The 17,873-nt window shown below is 33.3% G+C and overlaps 1 protein-coding gene across 1 annotated transcript in view; it reads left to right on the forward strand.

The window, feature by feature from the left end:
* The window catches only part of WDFY3 (WD repeat and FYVE domain-containing protein 3), a 108,798-nt gene that overhangs the window by 80,334 nt on the left and 10,591 nt on the right, over positions 1-17,873 (forward strand). Inside the window, exons 39-43 of the mRNA XM_051208673.1 lie at positions 132-179; positions 8,746-8,803; positions 11,034-11,378; positions 12,756-13,001; positions 15,674-16,046. Coding sequence (XP_051071719.1) covers positions 132-179; positions 8,746-8,803; positions 11,034-11,378; positions 12,756-13,001; positions 15,674-16,046 — 1,070 coding nt within the window. The remainder of the gene's footprint in view (positions 1-131; positions 180-8,745; positions 8,804-11,033; positions 11,379-12,755; positions 13,002-15,673; positions 16,047-17,873) is intronic.

The raw sequence follows: 17,873 nt of genomic DNA on the forward strand, positions 1-17,873 counted from the left end.
AGTGGGACTTGAAATTGGCTTGAACAATATATTTGTCATAATTTTCCATTGAAACTGTTGCTACACTGAATAAATATATTAACAATTAATCTGATTTTATTATACATTTTAATTTATTTTTTGTTCATTAGCTTTCAAAATGCAGCATCTGCAAATTCTGATTTCAATCAACAGAAAAGGTAATCCGACAATAACCCTTTTGCTTTGTTTTTGTTTTTTTCGTTAAAAAGTACTCTATAAAGAGAGTTGAGAGTATTTATTGTTGAATATAGACTTCTGAATGGGATGTTACTGCTACTAATGTTTCCTACTTCTCTTACAGTTGCTTGTATATCTGTAAAGTACTTTGATTCAACTGATTTACAGTCAAATGGTCTGGAAAATGCAACTTCTCTTCATATTTTATCGTTGATAGTAATTTCTTTTTTATATATGTTATTGATTAGTAAGACAGGAATCTATTGGTTGACGTTTTAGTCACTCTAGGGTCTGCATATATTAAGTGAAATTCTCATTATATTCTGAGCATAATTATACAGTGGATTTCAATTTACAGATATAGTTTGATTTATTCAACAAGCATGGTTATAGGTAAAGTGAAGGTATATAATGCTAAGTTGTGTGAAAGGATGTGCTTAATCAATATTTTAGAAGGGCATTTATCATAAGGAATGTGAGTTAGCAGATGGGAATCATCAATTCTTAGTTTAGAGATCAAGGCATCCTATTGATGTACTAATACTGTATCGAAAGTCATTTCCAGTGACATTACAGAGTAATTGTAGTCATCTACAACTAGAATGAAAAAAATTGAAATAGAGAACACAGAGCAACAGCATCAAAAATTACTGGAATATGTTCGTCTTTATACAAGTGCTAAGTTGTTTTATAATCTACCGATTTAGGTAGATATTACTTAAATCAATCAAATTAACCAGGGCTTATGTATGTGTAAAATATGTGCAAACAAAGAGGGTTAATAATTTTGCTCAATAATAACAATAATAGAACATTTAGTATTCCTATAATTTCACTAATAAAGTGAAATGTCGTCACTGGTTTAAGCAGTTTTAAGACGGTATCGGAATAAAGATAATCACCAATGAAGCATAAAAATGATGCTAGTGATTTGATTTTGTGGGCAGATTTCAGTAAAGTATTCCAGAGTCTCAAAAATTGAATAATAAAGTAATTTGTATAGATAGAAAACTTAGCATAAAACATTTTAACTTGTGAGTTTCAAATTCCATACCTAGGTATTTCTGCATATCTGATTGCAACAGTGAATGTAAAAGGTAGTTTATTAGGGATTTTGAAGCAAAAGATTAGATTTCTTTCAAGTCTATGCTTTCTTAAAGGGTCAACTTCAAACGTTTTGCATTTGGATTTGTTGTCGGACGGACTTCGACGTATGCTTATTCTGCTTATAATAAAAGTGCACTATCGTACCGATATTTGGAGACGTAATTTTTAAATCAAAGTAGGTTAGTTATTGTTATAGATGTTATATGGTATACAGCCCAGAAGTCATTGAAACGTGTCCTGAGAAAAATAAATTATTGAAATGTCCAAGTGCCAAATCTAAAGCTGCATTAAACCTAGATATCACCATTCTGTTTATGGTAAAGTTAAAATTGATAAATGGGTCGCGAAAGTATTTCTATTCACATTTGGGAGTGCTAAGTTTCAAATTCTTTATTGAGGTCCATACTAATATACTTTTATGCATGGTTTAGCTCATGAGGAGATAATGATTATACTGTCTTAAGATCATCTCCTTACAGAAAAAGCTTACATATGCAAAAACAATTACAGTTATCGTTCACATAAGTTACAAACAGAAAAAGACAGAAAACACTTCTTAATACACCATTTATGACTGGAAGAACATCCGTCGTATATAAGTTTATTTTAATGATTCATTTTCTGTGACTGGGGAAATTATTAAGCCAATGCATTAAAAAGTCTCTGATCTCGTAAGGTTGTGACTTTGCCAATAAAAACTAAGTTTTATTTTATCGCAGTTTATGTTTCATCATTCCGCTTTTTCGATTTCATCGAATGCTTTTTATTGAACATTTTATTGTTATATTAGTGTAGTTTTGTTCAACATTTCCAATTTGAATATTATTTTCTGATTATTCTGTAAATAGTTGTGGTAATATTAATAAAATGTATGATTTATTTATAATTCTTACTACTGATAAAGCTATTTTCTATTAGAAAGTAAACTAAAGCTCGATACTATCATTTGAAGTCGAATCCATTCTTGAGTTAACTTTTTTCATGCTTGATCAAATCAATCTATGTAGAATTAGAATAATAATATAATGGAGAATACATGGTGTGTAAGAGATTCTATTTATTGGATGCTGAATGAACTATTCATTTAGCATACAATATTTATCAAACTGTATGCTAGCAGTGCTCATGATTCAATTTATCATAATTCATTTATACTCCATTTTGACGTACTAAATAATATATATGGTCAATCTATTTGCTTAAATTTCTCATTTGTTATGTAGTTGTTTATGACCACATTAGTTAACTGATTTTTATAGTTACTTATCGACATCCCTCGAGGTGATTAATTTTATTAGTTTAGCAATTATTACTAGGTAGCGGGACCCGACAACATACCAGCTGAAGCACTGAAATCAGACATCGAAGCAACCACAAGCATGCTTTATCTTCTATTCAAAAAGATTTGGGAGGAGGAACAAGTGCCGATGGACTGGAAAGAAGGACACCTCGTCAAGATTCCAAAGAAAGGAGATCTGAGCAAATGTGAAAACTACAGAGGCATAACACTACTGTCAATACCAGGGAAAGTCTTCAACAGATTGTTGCTGAACCGGATGAAGGATGCAGTAGACGCCCAACTTCGAGATCAACAAGCTGGATTCCGTAAGGATAGGTCGTTCACAGACCAAATTGCAACACTACGGATCATCGTCGAACAATCAGTTGAGTGGAACTCATCACTATACATCAACTTCATTGATTATGAAAAGGCATTCGACAGTGCAGATAGGAAGACATTATGGAAACTTCTTCGACACTACGGAGTTCCTGAGAAGATTGTCAATATTATCCGGAACTCATACGACGGACTACAGTGCAAAGTAGTGCATGGAGGACAGCTGACAGATGCATTCCAAGTAAGGACCGGAGTCAGACAAGGCTGTTTACTCTCTCCCTTCCTCTTTCTTCTGGTGGTCGACTGGATTATGAAGACCACGACATCTGAAGGAAAACACGGAATACAATGGACAGCTCAGAATCAATTAGACGATTTGGACTTCGCAGATGACCTAGCCCTCCTATCACGTACACACGAACAGATGCAGATGAAGACAGCCAGTGTAGCAGCAGTCTCTGCATCAGTAAGCCTCAGCATACACAAAGGGAAAACTAAGGTCCTCAAATTCAACACGGAGAACAGCAATCCAATCACACTTGATGGCGAAACTCTGGAAGATGTAGAGTCCTTCACATACCTGGGAAGCATCATCGATGAACAAGGAGGTTCAGATGCAGACGTAAAGGCGAGGATCAGCAAAGCAAGGGCCGCTTTCCTACAATTGAAGAACATATGGAACTCAAAACAACTTTCAACCAATATCAAAGTAAGAATCTTCAATACCAACGTCAATATAGTTCTACTGTATGGAGCTGAAACTTGGAGAACTACAACAACCACAATCAAGAAAGTACAAGTATTTATAAATAACTGTCTACGCAAGATACTCAACATCCATTGGCCGGATACCATCAGCAATAGCCTTCTGTGGGAGAGAACAAGCCAACTTCCAGCTGAAGAAATTAGGAAAAGACGATGGAAATGGATAGGACATACATTACGCAAATCGTCAAACTGCATCACGAGGCAAGCCCTAACTTGGAATCCTGAAGGTAAGCGAAAAAGAGGAAGGCCAAATAACACATTGCGTCGGATAATAGAAGCAGATATGAAAAGGATGAATTACAACTGGACGGAGCTAGAAAGGATTGCCCAGGACAGGGTTGGATGGAGAATGCTGGTGAGCGGCCTATGCTCCTTCACGAGGAGTAACAGGCGTAAGTAAGTAAGTAATTATTACTAGGTAAACTTCTGTCTACTGTATTTGATTTCTTTCTTCAAAGCTTCATTAAAGTCTCATGATTATAAGCCCATTCACAAATCAAGTGACTTGTGTGTATGTACTCGGTGCCTTTTTTTTTTTTTTAACCAATATTTATGTGTTCAAATAAATAATAAAATTAATAAAATGATTATAAGCTTATGATGTGTATGTGTGTGCTGTAATCTGATCATGTTTGGTATGTTTAACAATTGAATTTCCATAAAAAGTAATTAAATCATTCAAATTCGTTTGTACTATCTATGTTACATGACATAGTTCAATGTAACTTATTTTGCCTTACATAATGGTACAATTCAGAGCTTTCTATGGAGGTTTACAAAACATTAATATTTTGTGGTTGAAAACCTTAAGGAACTAATAAATAGAAATCGGTTCAACGACATGGATATATATATATATATACCCATTGTTTTGCCTTTTTCTAAATCTTTAAGTTTTAGTGTTTTTTCATGCTTTTTATGCTCAGGTTTTGTTACTTTCTCATTCTTATTAGTTTTTATTACTGTTGTAATTTTTTTGACTTCGTTCATTCTTACCTTCCTGATGCTTATTTTGACTGTTAGTCTGTGTATTTCTTTTTATTGACTGGCTAGTGCTTTAATCGATCGTCATTATTAAAATAACCCGAATTATAATAAGCATTCTTGAAGTCATAAGTACATGAACTAACTATAAGGATACTATAAATCGGACTTAAGCCTGAATACGAAAAATAAAAAAGTGTAAATTTATACTCATCTTTTTCACTGTCAGATAAAGACTAGATTTTTTTGCTGTGTTCACATTTAAGATTAAAAGGTTTCTGAAAGTAGGTAAACAGATAGATTAGCTGACTAAATATATGTGTAAAAAATAATGGATAAACTGGTTAAGATAGGTTAGACTAAGAATAATTCGGTAGTCGAAAAGTAGTGTTTTTAACTTTCAGAGTATTAAATAATGAATAGAATATTTAGAATTACGTTCAAATCACCTTATTATAGATGGTATTTGTAAGTTGAAGTAGGATCAGTAGTTCGTATATTTTCTTTTATCTTATTGAAATATATTTAAGATTACAATTAATCAATCTCTCATTGGTATATGTGCATCCTGTGCAGATTTCCTCGATATTGCCTTAAGTCATAAACATTATGAGCAGCTATGGAGAGAGACTGATCGATCGCAGTCGCAGTCATCAATGGGAAGATTCAAACAAACAATTCAAATATGAATTAAAACTCCCTCCACCCATTGCAAAAGCCAGTGGCTATCTGGGTCCAGTAGCTTAATGGATAATACGATGGCGTTTGTAGCGAACGGTACTGGGTTCGAGTCTCAGAGTGAACATCAACTCTGGGGTGCAGGTACATCCAGCTGACAAGTGCCAAATAGGACGAAACACTCGTTCTGGATTCCACTGCTAGCCGCCATCCATCTTTGCTTATAATGCTTGTGACCCAAGAAGCAAATGATATTGTTTCTGCCCTTTTAGTGTAATTTCTTTTTATTGATAAATATTATCTAGTGAATACAATAGGAGGTGACATCAGTTGTAATTCGTCTACTTCAAATTAAACTAAACATTATTTGTTGTGATGATCAGTAAACTATTTATTCAACTTCTGAGGTATTTTCTATTTAATGTACTTTATACTCATCTGTTTGTCTTTTTTTGATATTTCATTTGGTCCAAGTTTCAGGTGGACATAATTCGATTTCTTATTACTGTTTTTTTCTTTCACTGTTACATTTACTTTATTTATATTAATATTAAGTTGTTGAAGTAAGAAATGTTTTATGGGGATTTAAGTGAACTGGTTCTTACTTACTTACTTACACCTGTTGCTCCTAATGGAGCATAGGCCGCCGACCAGCATTCTCCGACCCACTCTGTCCTGGGCCTTCTTTTCTAGTTCCATCCAATTCTTGTTCATTTTTCTCATGTCTATCTCCATTTCCCGGCGTAATGTGTTCTTTCGTCTTCCTCTTCTCCTTCTTTTACCTTGAGGATTCCATGTGAGAGCTTGTATTGTGATGATGCAGTTCGATGCTTTCCTCAATGTGTGTCCTAAGCCACGTCCAGTAATTCTTGCGAATTTCTTCCTCCATTGAAATATGGTTTGTTCTCTCCCACAGTAGTGGGTTGTTGCTGATAGTGTCTGTAAAACAGATCTGAAGTATTTTGCATAGACAACTGTTAATAAACACTTGTATCTTGTGGATGATGGCTTTCGTAGTTCTGCAATTTCCCACTCCATACAGTAGAACTGTCTTGACATTTGTATTGAAAATCCTGACCTTTTGTTAGTTGACAGTTGCTTTGAGTTCCAGATGTTCCTCAGTTGTAAATATGCTGCTCTTGCTTTGCCGATCCGCGCCTTCACATCTGCATCAGATCCACCCTGTTCATCAATGATGCTGCCCAAATACGTAAAGGTTTTTACATCTTCCAAATCGTCTCCGTCAATTTTGATTGGATTGGTGCATTCTGTGTTGTATCGGAGAATCCTGCTTTTCCCTTTGTGTACATTGAGACCTACTGCTGCTGTTTAAAAAGTATCACCATCTATCTAGTCTTCTGTAGTGTTGTTTATTATTCTGGTCGATTTAAATATAATGTATGAGGTTTAAGGAGATGAGTTAATGGAGTAGTATGATTTACTCACACTTTGTCTAATTAAAGTTTAAATGGTGTAGAATAGAAGTGAATTTCTACTATTTATAATTTTTGTCTGTGCACTATTTGATAACGAAATTCGTACAATAACTCCATCATTTCTGTTTATTACCTTCGATCATCGGATGGACTTGTATCTGCTTCTGTTATCCAGCTCCTAGGTTTATATTAGAAACTCGTAATTTTATGTAAATTTCCTAACATTATAATTCCTTACACTGTTATATTATTTACTACCAACAGTCCAGTATAGGCTATGTATATTCCATTCTATCGAAAACGTGTCATGTAGATACACTTTCATTTGAATGTTTATGCTTTTATTGTATGTTTGAGAATTATTACCTAGTTTTTCAAATTCCAAAGCTTTATCACCGGAACTATTGTATGACAATGATAGCTAGTTGTCTATTTTTAGGTACTCAATCTTCGTTTGTGTCCTTTCAGCTTTAATTCTGTATGTTTTCATCAGCAAACACGAATAATTTTATTATTCATCAATTTTACGATTTCTTGTTTTGGTATCTAGTTTTAACACTATAATTCATTCTCTACAATAAATTTAATACTAATATTTTGATTATTTGCTCATCCAGTTGTTCATATGAGTCCTTATTATCACATGGGTTATTGAGTATGAGTGGTAACAATTTGAAAATAAATTATGTTTTAGCGAATTATTACTATTTTTATGAATAGATATTTTACTGATTATTTCGATTGAAATTTGCGTGATCTAGGCTGATGGAATATATGATATTCAATGAAAAGTAGTAAAAAGTACGCTCTTTTTATTAGGATATGAAAGAGTTTCCAACTACTGTAATTTCGCACTAACCTAATATAATACTTTAAAAACTAGTCAAATTTCAATATGTATTTCATTTAAGTCAATTGTTCTAATGTTTTAAACAAGTTTAGTAATAGTTTAACTTCGTCTAAATTTATTATATAAAAATTAATACTTTCTAGTAAGAAGTAAATGCACTTAAACGTAGAGTATTTTCATCGTTTTAAAGGATAACTGATGTATATCAACATTTCTATTTAACCCAATAGAATTCGACTTATTAAGCTTTATATTTATCTTATTATTCAGTTTTTTATGCATTCCCATATCCTAAAAATAGTTTTTTTAAAAAAACATTTTCTTAAGAAATGATGGTATATATATTTATAGAGAGAGGGTGAAATAATTTAATCATGACTAGTAGACTAAACAAACACGACATTTGTTGCTACTTAGCAACCGATCAACCATAAATGTCGCAGTCTTAAAGATCAGTCGCTTGTCGTACTCTCAGAACTTGATGCTGGGTGATGCAGATTCTTGTCCTTCAGGGTGCAGGTACGCCTTATTGATGATTGTGAACCGGTACGTAACCTACGTCTATGGTTTTTTGTTGACTATCTCCAATCTCACACGTATTTATCAGTTAGTAGCATATCATAAATTTTTAAAGATAGATTTTAATTGCTGATAGTTTTAACTTTCAACTGTTTAGTAGAGATAGATTTGATTTCTACTTTGGTTTAAGCGTCTCGTTTGTATCGTCAATCCTTTCTCTAATTACACGACTGGAAACTGAGTTCACGAACCTGTGTTAGCATATTACGTTAAATCAAGCTCTTTTTGTAATTTAGATATATACCGGATATGATTTTGCTTTTTCTATAAACCTATGAGTATACTGTCTCACTAGTGAACTCTTAACATAATGAGATTTTTTGTGAATAAATGTTTATTCGAAATTCCGAAATATCTATTAAAATGTATCATTAATTTACGCAATGGTGTGACTTACAGTGAATGTTTTTATTGAACACTTTTTAAGTGACATTATTTATAGAGAGATATCAGTTGTATTATATTTCTAAACTTATTTGAAAATACAACCTTTCTCTGCTTCTTTGTTTCACTCCCAATATTTTTAGCTCTCAAAGTTTTTTCAGCAGTTTACTTGGTGTAAAATCAGTAGTCCAACGATGGGAAGTAAGTTTCTAGTTTACTATCCTTTTTTCTATATTTTGTTTTTTAGCATTCGTAATACATAAGAAAATTTTTATGACATAGATACGAGTCGAGAATATCCTTTTCAATAAGTTCTGAACTTCTGAAGTTATACAACTACATACACTGACTACGGCTTCCAACGGCTGAGAAGCCGTGGTCAGTGGAGTTCAACCTAGTCTGTTATGAGGAAGTTATCGACCGAAGACAATGAAAGATGGTCGCGCAATATGGTGGATTGGTTGGGATTGGACATTAACACTGTTGGATACCGGCTCAGTGGTTTAGAGGTTAGGCATTTGCATGAAGGTTCAGGGTTCGAGTCCTTCATGCGGGATACTGGATGCGCGCTGCTGAGGAGTCTCATACTGGGACAAAACGGCCGTCCAGTACTTCCATGCTTTCAATGACAATCTAACATTGATCGGTTAATGATCTCAATGATGATAAATTATTGTAGGGTGAGAGAAATCAACATGTGGTTACATGTATGATAATTTCAAGTTGTGAAAATACTGAAAGGAAGACTGTTTAGATTCATTAGTGAGATTGGATTATCTTGTAATTAAGATTACTATTCACTCATCGGGCCTGAGATTGGCCAAGATGCAAGAAGCTGTTGAATATACGTCGTTCATACACTGACTACACTTTTAAAAAACCGTATGATTATTCCCTCTGTTGTCTGATAAATTTTCTCCAGACATTTTAAATTACGATATTTCTTTACATTACAGTCGAAGCATACTCGATTGGAATCTTTCTTCTTTCGATTTGTGTGAATAGATTTACTTTTGTTAAGCAAGCACAATAGGCAATGTATGATAAAGTAAATTCATTTCATCTCATGTACTCTGCATTTTATATGCATTGATTTGTTTAAATAAGTTTAAAAAGATTGAAATGTAATTTTTTATGCAACATATATCAAGTCACTTAGTTCACTAAGGAATGTTCGTATAGAACTTTCTGTATTCACACAAGTTCAATTTACGGGTAAATAATTTAAACGAGAGAAACAAGATGATGTAATCTACGTTATTTCGTCTTCATCTCAATTTATATGTACAACAGGAACTATTTTGTTCACCTGGCACTGCCATGGTGACCGTTTAATTGGTAACCTTCCCTTCTTTATTTGTTTTCTCATCAAAATATTTAGAACTTCCTTTGTTGGTTTTACCTTATTTTCATTTGGTCACAATAACATTTATTGTTCATGTGAGCGATCTTTTCATTCCTAGTTTATACTTATGAAGACTGGTCCTATCATTTTAACATGATTCTGTGGAATGTTTGACCATTTATCTTTTTGGTCTTTTTTTCGTACCCTCTCCAACCATTATCATCATCGTTAGTAATGTTATTATCACGACTATTATAATTACTTTTAATTACTGTCACTTTCATCATTCTGTCCACTGTTGTCGCAACAATTTTCACATGCCTCCTATACCCGATTATTTCATATACTCTTTGTTGCCTAATTCAGTCACTTATAAATTTAACTTGTATGAATATGGAAAGTGGTATTATGATTATTTTTCACTGGTGAACTGCACGACTTTATACATGTCATACATATAATTTAATATGTAAAACATTTATCGTGGATGTACGCTACTTAGGCGTCCCACGCTAGGACGAAACGGCCTTCAAGTTTTCAATAGTGGTCTAGCATTGATCGGTTCATGATCTCAATTACAGCTCAACAATCTCCCCGAACCTATGCTGATAATTATCTAACTTGATTAATATGTGGAAAATTTAGAGTACACGAAATGAAATGAAATTTACCTCATCTCATAATCCTTGTTATTCTTGCTCGAAAAACGTTAATCAATGGGAATAAAGTCGTGGAATAGATTTGTTGTGAGATTTAGCTTTCTGCAAAATGGATACATCATTTGACGAAATAATTATTGAATAACGATCACAGTAATGGATTCCTCTTCCTAAGTTATCAAAATCTGGAAAAGAAAGTGAAATGATTTGAAAAAAAGTGCAAGCATATACATAGTTTTTTTTAACGAAACCTTTAATTTCTGTTTAGCATTAGTTTAAAGGAAGGGTGTTTTCTACGAGCGAAATTAGTAGCATAGTACAACGAAACTTTGAAGATAATCGAATACCATTCTTGGTTAAATAAATAATTCCATTAATAAAGTAGTCAAATTTTCTTCATTTCTTATAATTTAAAAACATTTCGTAGCACGGAGAATTGAGTAATTTCGAATACTTAATGTATTTAAATACACAAGCTGGTCGCTCATATAATGATCTCATCCAGTATCCTGTATTTCCATGGGTACTTGCTGATTATGAATCTGAGGAATTAGATCTGTCAAGACCAGAGACATTTCGTGATTTATCGAAGCCGATGGGTGCACAAACACCTGATCGTCTAGCTCAATTCCAACGTCGTTTTAAAGAATGGGATGATCCTACTGGAGAAACACCACCATATCATTATGGTACACACTATTCATCTGCTATGATTGTAGCATCTTATCTCTTTCGAATGGAGCCTTTTGCACAACACTTTCTCAAGCTTCAGGTATGTTGTCCTACATTAAATGTTCATTTTTTTATTATTTCTTACATGTTTTGACATATTCTCTAAACATCTCATGGCCTAAATTTTGCCACTTATTAAAATTAAGCAGTTAAGTTTATCTTTATTTTTTAAAAAAAATTAATATTCTACTAGCATCAGATATTTAGTCAGTTATAGTCAGGTTTTATGATGCTTATTTATTATTTTATTTATTTGAACACATAAAGATTAGTATAAGAGGGCACCAAATATTTCTGTGCCACACAAAACAATGAGGATGGGAAGAGACAAAAAGAAGGTAAGGAGTGTAAAAGAAAAAAAAAACAATAACGAACAGATTGGTGTAAGGTAGTGTACTACTGTTAATAATAATAATGGGGGAAACGGAAAGGTAAAACCAGAAGAATTCTTTCAGTTAAGGAAGATACAACCAATTTTTATGAATAAAGTAAAAGAAGGTTACAGCAGGATCTCCACTGGCTTCTATACTGAGTTATATTTGATAACGTCTCTAGCCACTGTGTCGCACCATCTCTCGGACCCCAGCCAGTGAGTCGAGAAGGACCAGGTGGTTTTCTTAGGGAGCCACACTCCGAGCCTATGACCTGAAGGTCTGACCTACAAGGCAGTGGCGCATCGTGAGAAGATGAAGTCCCATGGTGGCCGGTGATCAACGGTTGGTTCATACGCCATTTGTTCCCTCAGGATACTGGAGCCCATGTGCACCATTGGTTTGGGATCCGGTTAAAGCGCCGGACATCCGCTTTTCGTTCTCTCATTTTCGTAAACAACACCCCCGCCACGAGAAGGCAGTGAGTAGTACTTCCCTGGCAGAGGCTGTATACGCGTGGCCGTGTGAAAGCATTTCGAGTGTGAGGGCGGGCGCACTCCATTCTCGACCATACCAGGGCATTTGGGAGCATTTATCATTGATGAAGCTTAAGGAGTTCTGGTTCTTTTTTGTCGACTCCGTGCTTATAAGTGATAAAACTGTCATCTGTAAGGACTACACACTTTAGTGATTAGCGACTTCATGGCGGTTTTCACCTATGTATTCCATCAAATTGACTATAAAAAGGATTGGAAATGATTGTAAACAAATTGTTTTAATGCTCCAAAGATAATTTTCAGTTAATTCTAATTTATCTAAGAAATAAATGATATGTGTACTAATAAAATGGGAACATCGCTATTGCATAAGTTTAACTACTCAGTTTTATATCAGATTACTGCATGAATGTCGAGTAAATTCCTTTGTATATGTATCTTAATATACATTACTCTAAATAATATTTTTTGTGAACAATCCAACCTTACAGTTTATTAGAAAATTGCAAATTTACTGTTTTTATCCTCTTAATTATGTTTTCTTTTAAGGGTGGTCATTTCGATTTACCCGATAGAATGTTTCATAGTGTTCGAGATACTTGGATTAGTGCAAGCCGACATAATATGGCAGATGTACGTGAATTAATACCCGAATTTTTCTATTTACCCGATTTTCTTATCAATTCAAATCATTTTGAAATGGGAATTAAACAGAATGGTGTTGAAGTGAATAATGTAGTATTACCACCATGGGCTAAGTCTGATCCACGTGAATTTATACGTGTTCATCGTGAGGTAAGTATATACAAATTAACATGTTTATGTTTGAGCGCATATATATATATATTAACGTGTTTGTCCGTTATCTGTATTTTAATGATATTTTTGTACAAAGTGATTTACTTATAATAGGTCCAAGAAATTTATTAAAATCTCTTAGAAAAATCTACCAATCGATACATCTGGAATTTTTTATTCCGAAAATTATTTTTACAATAAAACGAAATGATACACAGTAGATTTAACCATCTGATTTTCAGAATAGTCGAGTTTAAATAGTATTATGTAACATCAATTAGAAGTGGGATGCCTGGTAAGCAGACGGTTAAGAAGATCGAATCGAAAAGAACGGGGATGGAAACATGAAGGAATTGAGAATTGGAAGAATCATGAAGGATGTGAAGTATAATTCATGAGAGATTTACAAATGATGTACTTAATGTATGGTTTTTCACATTTGACAAAAGAACTCGGTTATTTCGCATTACGTAACAAGTTGGTTACCCCTACTTGAGTTCTTCTCCACTACAATAGTATTTTCCTTACATTTTTTTGGTTTATTTTAAAACAATTATTTCTTAATGCATTTACTACTTCATTGTTTAGAGTGTACAACTAATTCATTTAAAATTTACAGTATTTCATCATTGCTGACAACAATACACCTTTAACATTGAATTTTTACAGATAAATAATATTGAACTATTAACTGTCTTCTTATATCAGCCCTGGTACGGCCGAGAGTGGGTAGAATCCGCTCTCCCTCTCGAAATGCTTTCACGTGGCCACGTGCATACAACCACTGCCAGGGAAGTCCTGCTCAATGCCTGGCGAGAGTGTTGTTTACGAAATTGAAAGGACGGAAAACGAAAGTCCGGCGCTTTAACCGGGCTGGTGGACACGGAGTGTCCACCTAGGGGAGTTGGAAAACCCTGGTTCCAAACCAGTGGTGCACATGGGCTCCAGTATCCTGAGGGAACAAATAGCGTATGAACCAATCGTTGATCACCGGCTACCATGGGACTGCATCTCCTTACGATGATTCACTGCCTTATGGATCATACCTTTAGGTTGAAGGCTCGGAGTGTGACCCCCTAAGAAAACCACCTTCTTCGGTCTGGGCACCCGGACAGCATTCAAGCCCTTACACATATCGAATGATTTATGTGGCGCACATCTATTTGGTGTCTCCTTGTACCAATGTTTTTGTGTTTAAATAAATAAAAATAAGAATTTGATCGTATTATGAAATACTTATCTTGAATTCAACAAATCGAATACATTTTTGTCATGTCATTTTTCATATTTCTCTTTTTCTACAAGGAAAAGCTTTCTTGGTTAATTTCTCTCATTTGTCATTTACATTAAAATTAGCTTAAACATTATTTCTCGTTTATTTTTTTAATGAAAGTTATTTTTTCGTCTGCGAAAGTAGGTTTGCTTGTTAACTTTTCTTTTCCATCTAAATGTTCATTATATTTGTTTTGTTGAATGATCGATTCTTTTGACGTTATTGAGGTTTTGTTTATTTTTATCCCCGAAATTGTGTTATTTATTTACTGTTTTTTCGTGCTTCTTTTGTGATTGTTCTGATAATTGATAACCGTTAGTATTGATTCACATTTTTATAGTGAATGTTAATAATACCACTTGACTTCGATAAACTGAAATGGGTGTATCTAATTTCTAACCACTAGTCTCAGTGATTGATACACATGTATATACCTTGAGAAATAATTACTTTGTGTTGGGGATTATTGTGTGTGATATCATTTGTAAACATGGCATAGTCAATATGAGGATTTCGTTTCAAGACTACTTTGAATATAAATTTTCATCGGTCGAACATGGGTAAAAGCTAGAAAAGATGTTAACATAACCTTTTAGAAGCATAGATTGAAGGTATCTAGGTTTCACAGTTATTTATAACTCATTGAAATGTTTGTCATATTGCTAAGTCAATGATGCCGGTTAAGAACTGATAAACTACTATGTAACTTGATTACTTTTACAAGTAATATTTTACATTTAATTGTTTGAAATTCTTATCAATTTGCCGAGTACTCTACAATACTGAATTTCATGCAAGAATCGACCCTGTGAAATTCTGAGAGGATTTAATGTATATTAAGTGTAAAGTTTTAGTTTTCCCTGCACGGTAGAGTTGTGTGCACTACCTTATTCCCGTAGTAGGTAATTTTGTTATTCTCAAAGTTGAAGTTCACTCAGTCACATTGTATTTAAATAACTGATTTTGATACTTCATCGATTATTAACAATATGCTTGATATTAATAGTTTTCGACATTTTATTACAAATTTGTTACCATATGAGGTCAACTAAATGTAGAACTATAAAATACAGTAATTGGTAAAAATAAATTAGTAGCCTTTATTTTATCCCATTTAAATGTTAACGTCAGAAATAATGACTTCTAAACTCCATTCATCATCGTCATCTTCCTCGTCGTAACAATGGTTAGACGATTGTGATTTAACCACCTGGTCTGAAACATTTAAACTGGTCTTTTAGAACGATTTTTTCAACTGAGTACTTCTAAGATATTTTAATCAAATACAAAATAGCTTATATATTATTTGTCTAAGTTTTCAAATATACTTTACCATAAATTTTATATTACAAAATTAGTTAAATGTAATATTTTACCGATTATAATCTATTTTTAGGCTTTAGAGAGTGAATATGTATCAGCACATTTACATGAATGGATTGATTTAATTTTTGGTTATAAACAACAAGGTGAACATGCAATACAAGCAGCTAATGTTTTTCATTATTTATTCTACGAAGGTAATGTCGATATCTATTCTATAGATGATCCATTGAAACGTTCTGCTGTAATTGGTTTTATTAATAATTTTGGTCAAATACCAAAACAATTATTTAAAAAACCACATCCATGTCGACGTGTGATTATTCCACGTCCATCTACACGCTTTTTTAGTTCAGCAATAGGATTTAATTCTGGTAGTCAATTAGCATGTGAATTATTCTACCGAAATCTTGATATTTTAAGACCTAGTCTTCAACCTATTAAAGGTTAGTTTTATTTGTGATAAAAACAAACAACTTTTTTTCATATCAATAAAACTTGTTTATTTATTTTTCATTTGTGTATAAATCCAATTAAAAACCGATTGATTAATTTATAGCGACCAAATTTTTAGTATCATGCCATTTTTATGTACATAAACTATATTTTATCTTTTTAATTGAACATTAGTACAATTCTATGTTTATTATTCGGTCTGGGCACGCGGGTAGTATCACAACCCACATACAAATCAAGTAACTTGTGTGGCATATTCGTATTTGGTGCTACTTCGTACCAATATTTCATATGTTCAAATAAATAAATAAAAATAAATATCATCCAATTTGAATTATGATTCGTATACTATGTAAAGATAAAATAGCTTTTGGTTGCGTTATGTCATTTGATCTGGGTGATTTGAATTGCATAGCTTTCGTTGTTACTCTGGACCACATCATTAGCTTTTAGTGGGGCCCTTCATTTTGAGGTCAATTAGATCGGACGATCACGTCGAACTCACCACTTTAGTGGCCCGGGATCTGACTCCAATAATATCGTATGATTGATTTTTATTGAAATACCCATGTCGTCTATCGTCGTATATAATTATCGACTTAATCCACGTTACCGAATAACGGAATTTAAAAAAGCCAAATGCGATTATTGATTTTGAATATGTATATTTCATGCACTCATTGATTTGAACAGGCAATTAGGGAGACGAAACAAAGAAGGAAGAGCGAACAAAAATGACACACAATGGAGGAATGTGAGCCAACTCAATTTAACCATGTGTGAATCGGTATTTATAGCCGAACGAAATTAGTTACAGACATGTAATGAGTATGATAAGAAATACGCATATACGCTTACATAAACAGTCAAGTTTGATAAGCGAATAATTAACAAGGTCAAAATGTGGCTCAAGAAGGATGAATGTCCGGAAGCTGGAATAAGCTATGTGGGCTTGACATAACACTACAAGCTCATAAGTCCTATAGAATTGAACTATTTAATTAATCTATAAGTGTTAAACCTGACGAATTCGTCTGGGACACGTTGTTTTCAGAGGTCCTATCAGTATAACTTTCTTTCGAATTTCTCTTAAGCACTTTAGTGTGTCGATCATTGCTCATATGATTAGCTGACCATTTCCGTACAAGTTGATTGTTAGCGTCTATGTCGATATGTTTATTTTTTGCAGATTAACTTGACTACCATGTTTTCAGAAGCTTTCTATCATTCTTTAATTACCCTAAAATCGCATATAAATAGGACGATTATGGAAGGTTGGGAGTACTGGTGTTATGTGTTATTTTGTTTCTTATTTATTATACCTCATTACTATCTGTCCAGTGACTAATGTTTCTGAAATGTTAGAGAATACTTGTAGTTTACTCTACTTGAATTAAAAAAGAATGATGATATGAAGGACGATAATCAAAAGGTGTCAAAACTAAACCATTGAGGGATAACGATGATATATCACTAGAACTTCTATTTATGTAAACTTATTTGTATGTTAAAGAAGTATACATAGTACTTGTTAGAGTATGGGATAAGAATAAGAACTGGTTCTTCGGTTTACATACGCATCTTTCCCGGTGATATTGATAGATTAGCTGAGAATGTAAACGGTGACAGTTGAATGATATGAGTTTGTTAAATAAATAAAATCCATTCGGGACAAATATTCTTTATGATCCCATTCCTCTTGGAGTCATAGTTATTGTATCACTCATCAACTGCGTTTATCTGATATAGCTCATTCCTATTCGGTTTGGGAAATAGTTAATTTCAATTAATTGTAACATAACTATTACTGATTAATC

This window comes from Schistosoma haematobium, chromosome ZW, assembly GCF_000699445.3.
Source record: "Schistosoma haematobium chromosome ZW, whole genome shotgun sequence".
In the NCBI taxonomy this organism is placed as follows: domain Eukaryota; kingdom Metazoa; phylum Platyhelminthes; class Trematoda; order Strigeidida; family Schistosomatidae; genus Schistosoma; species Schistosoma haematobium.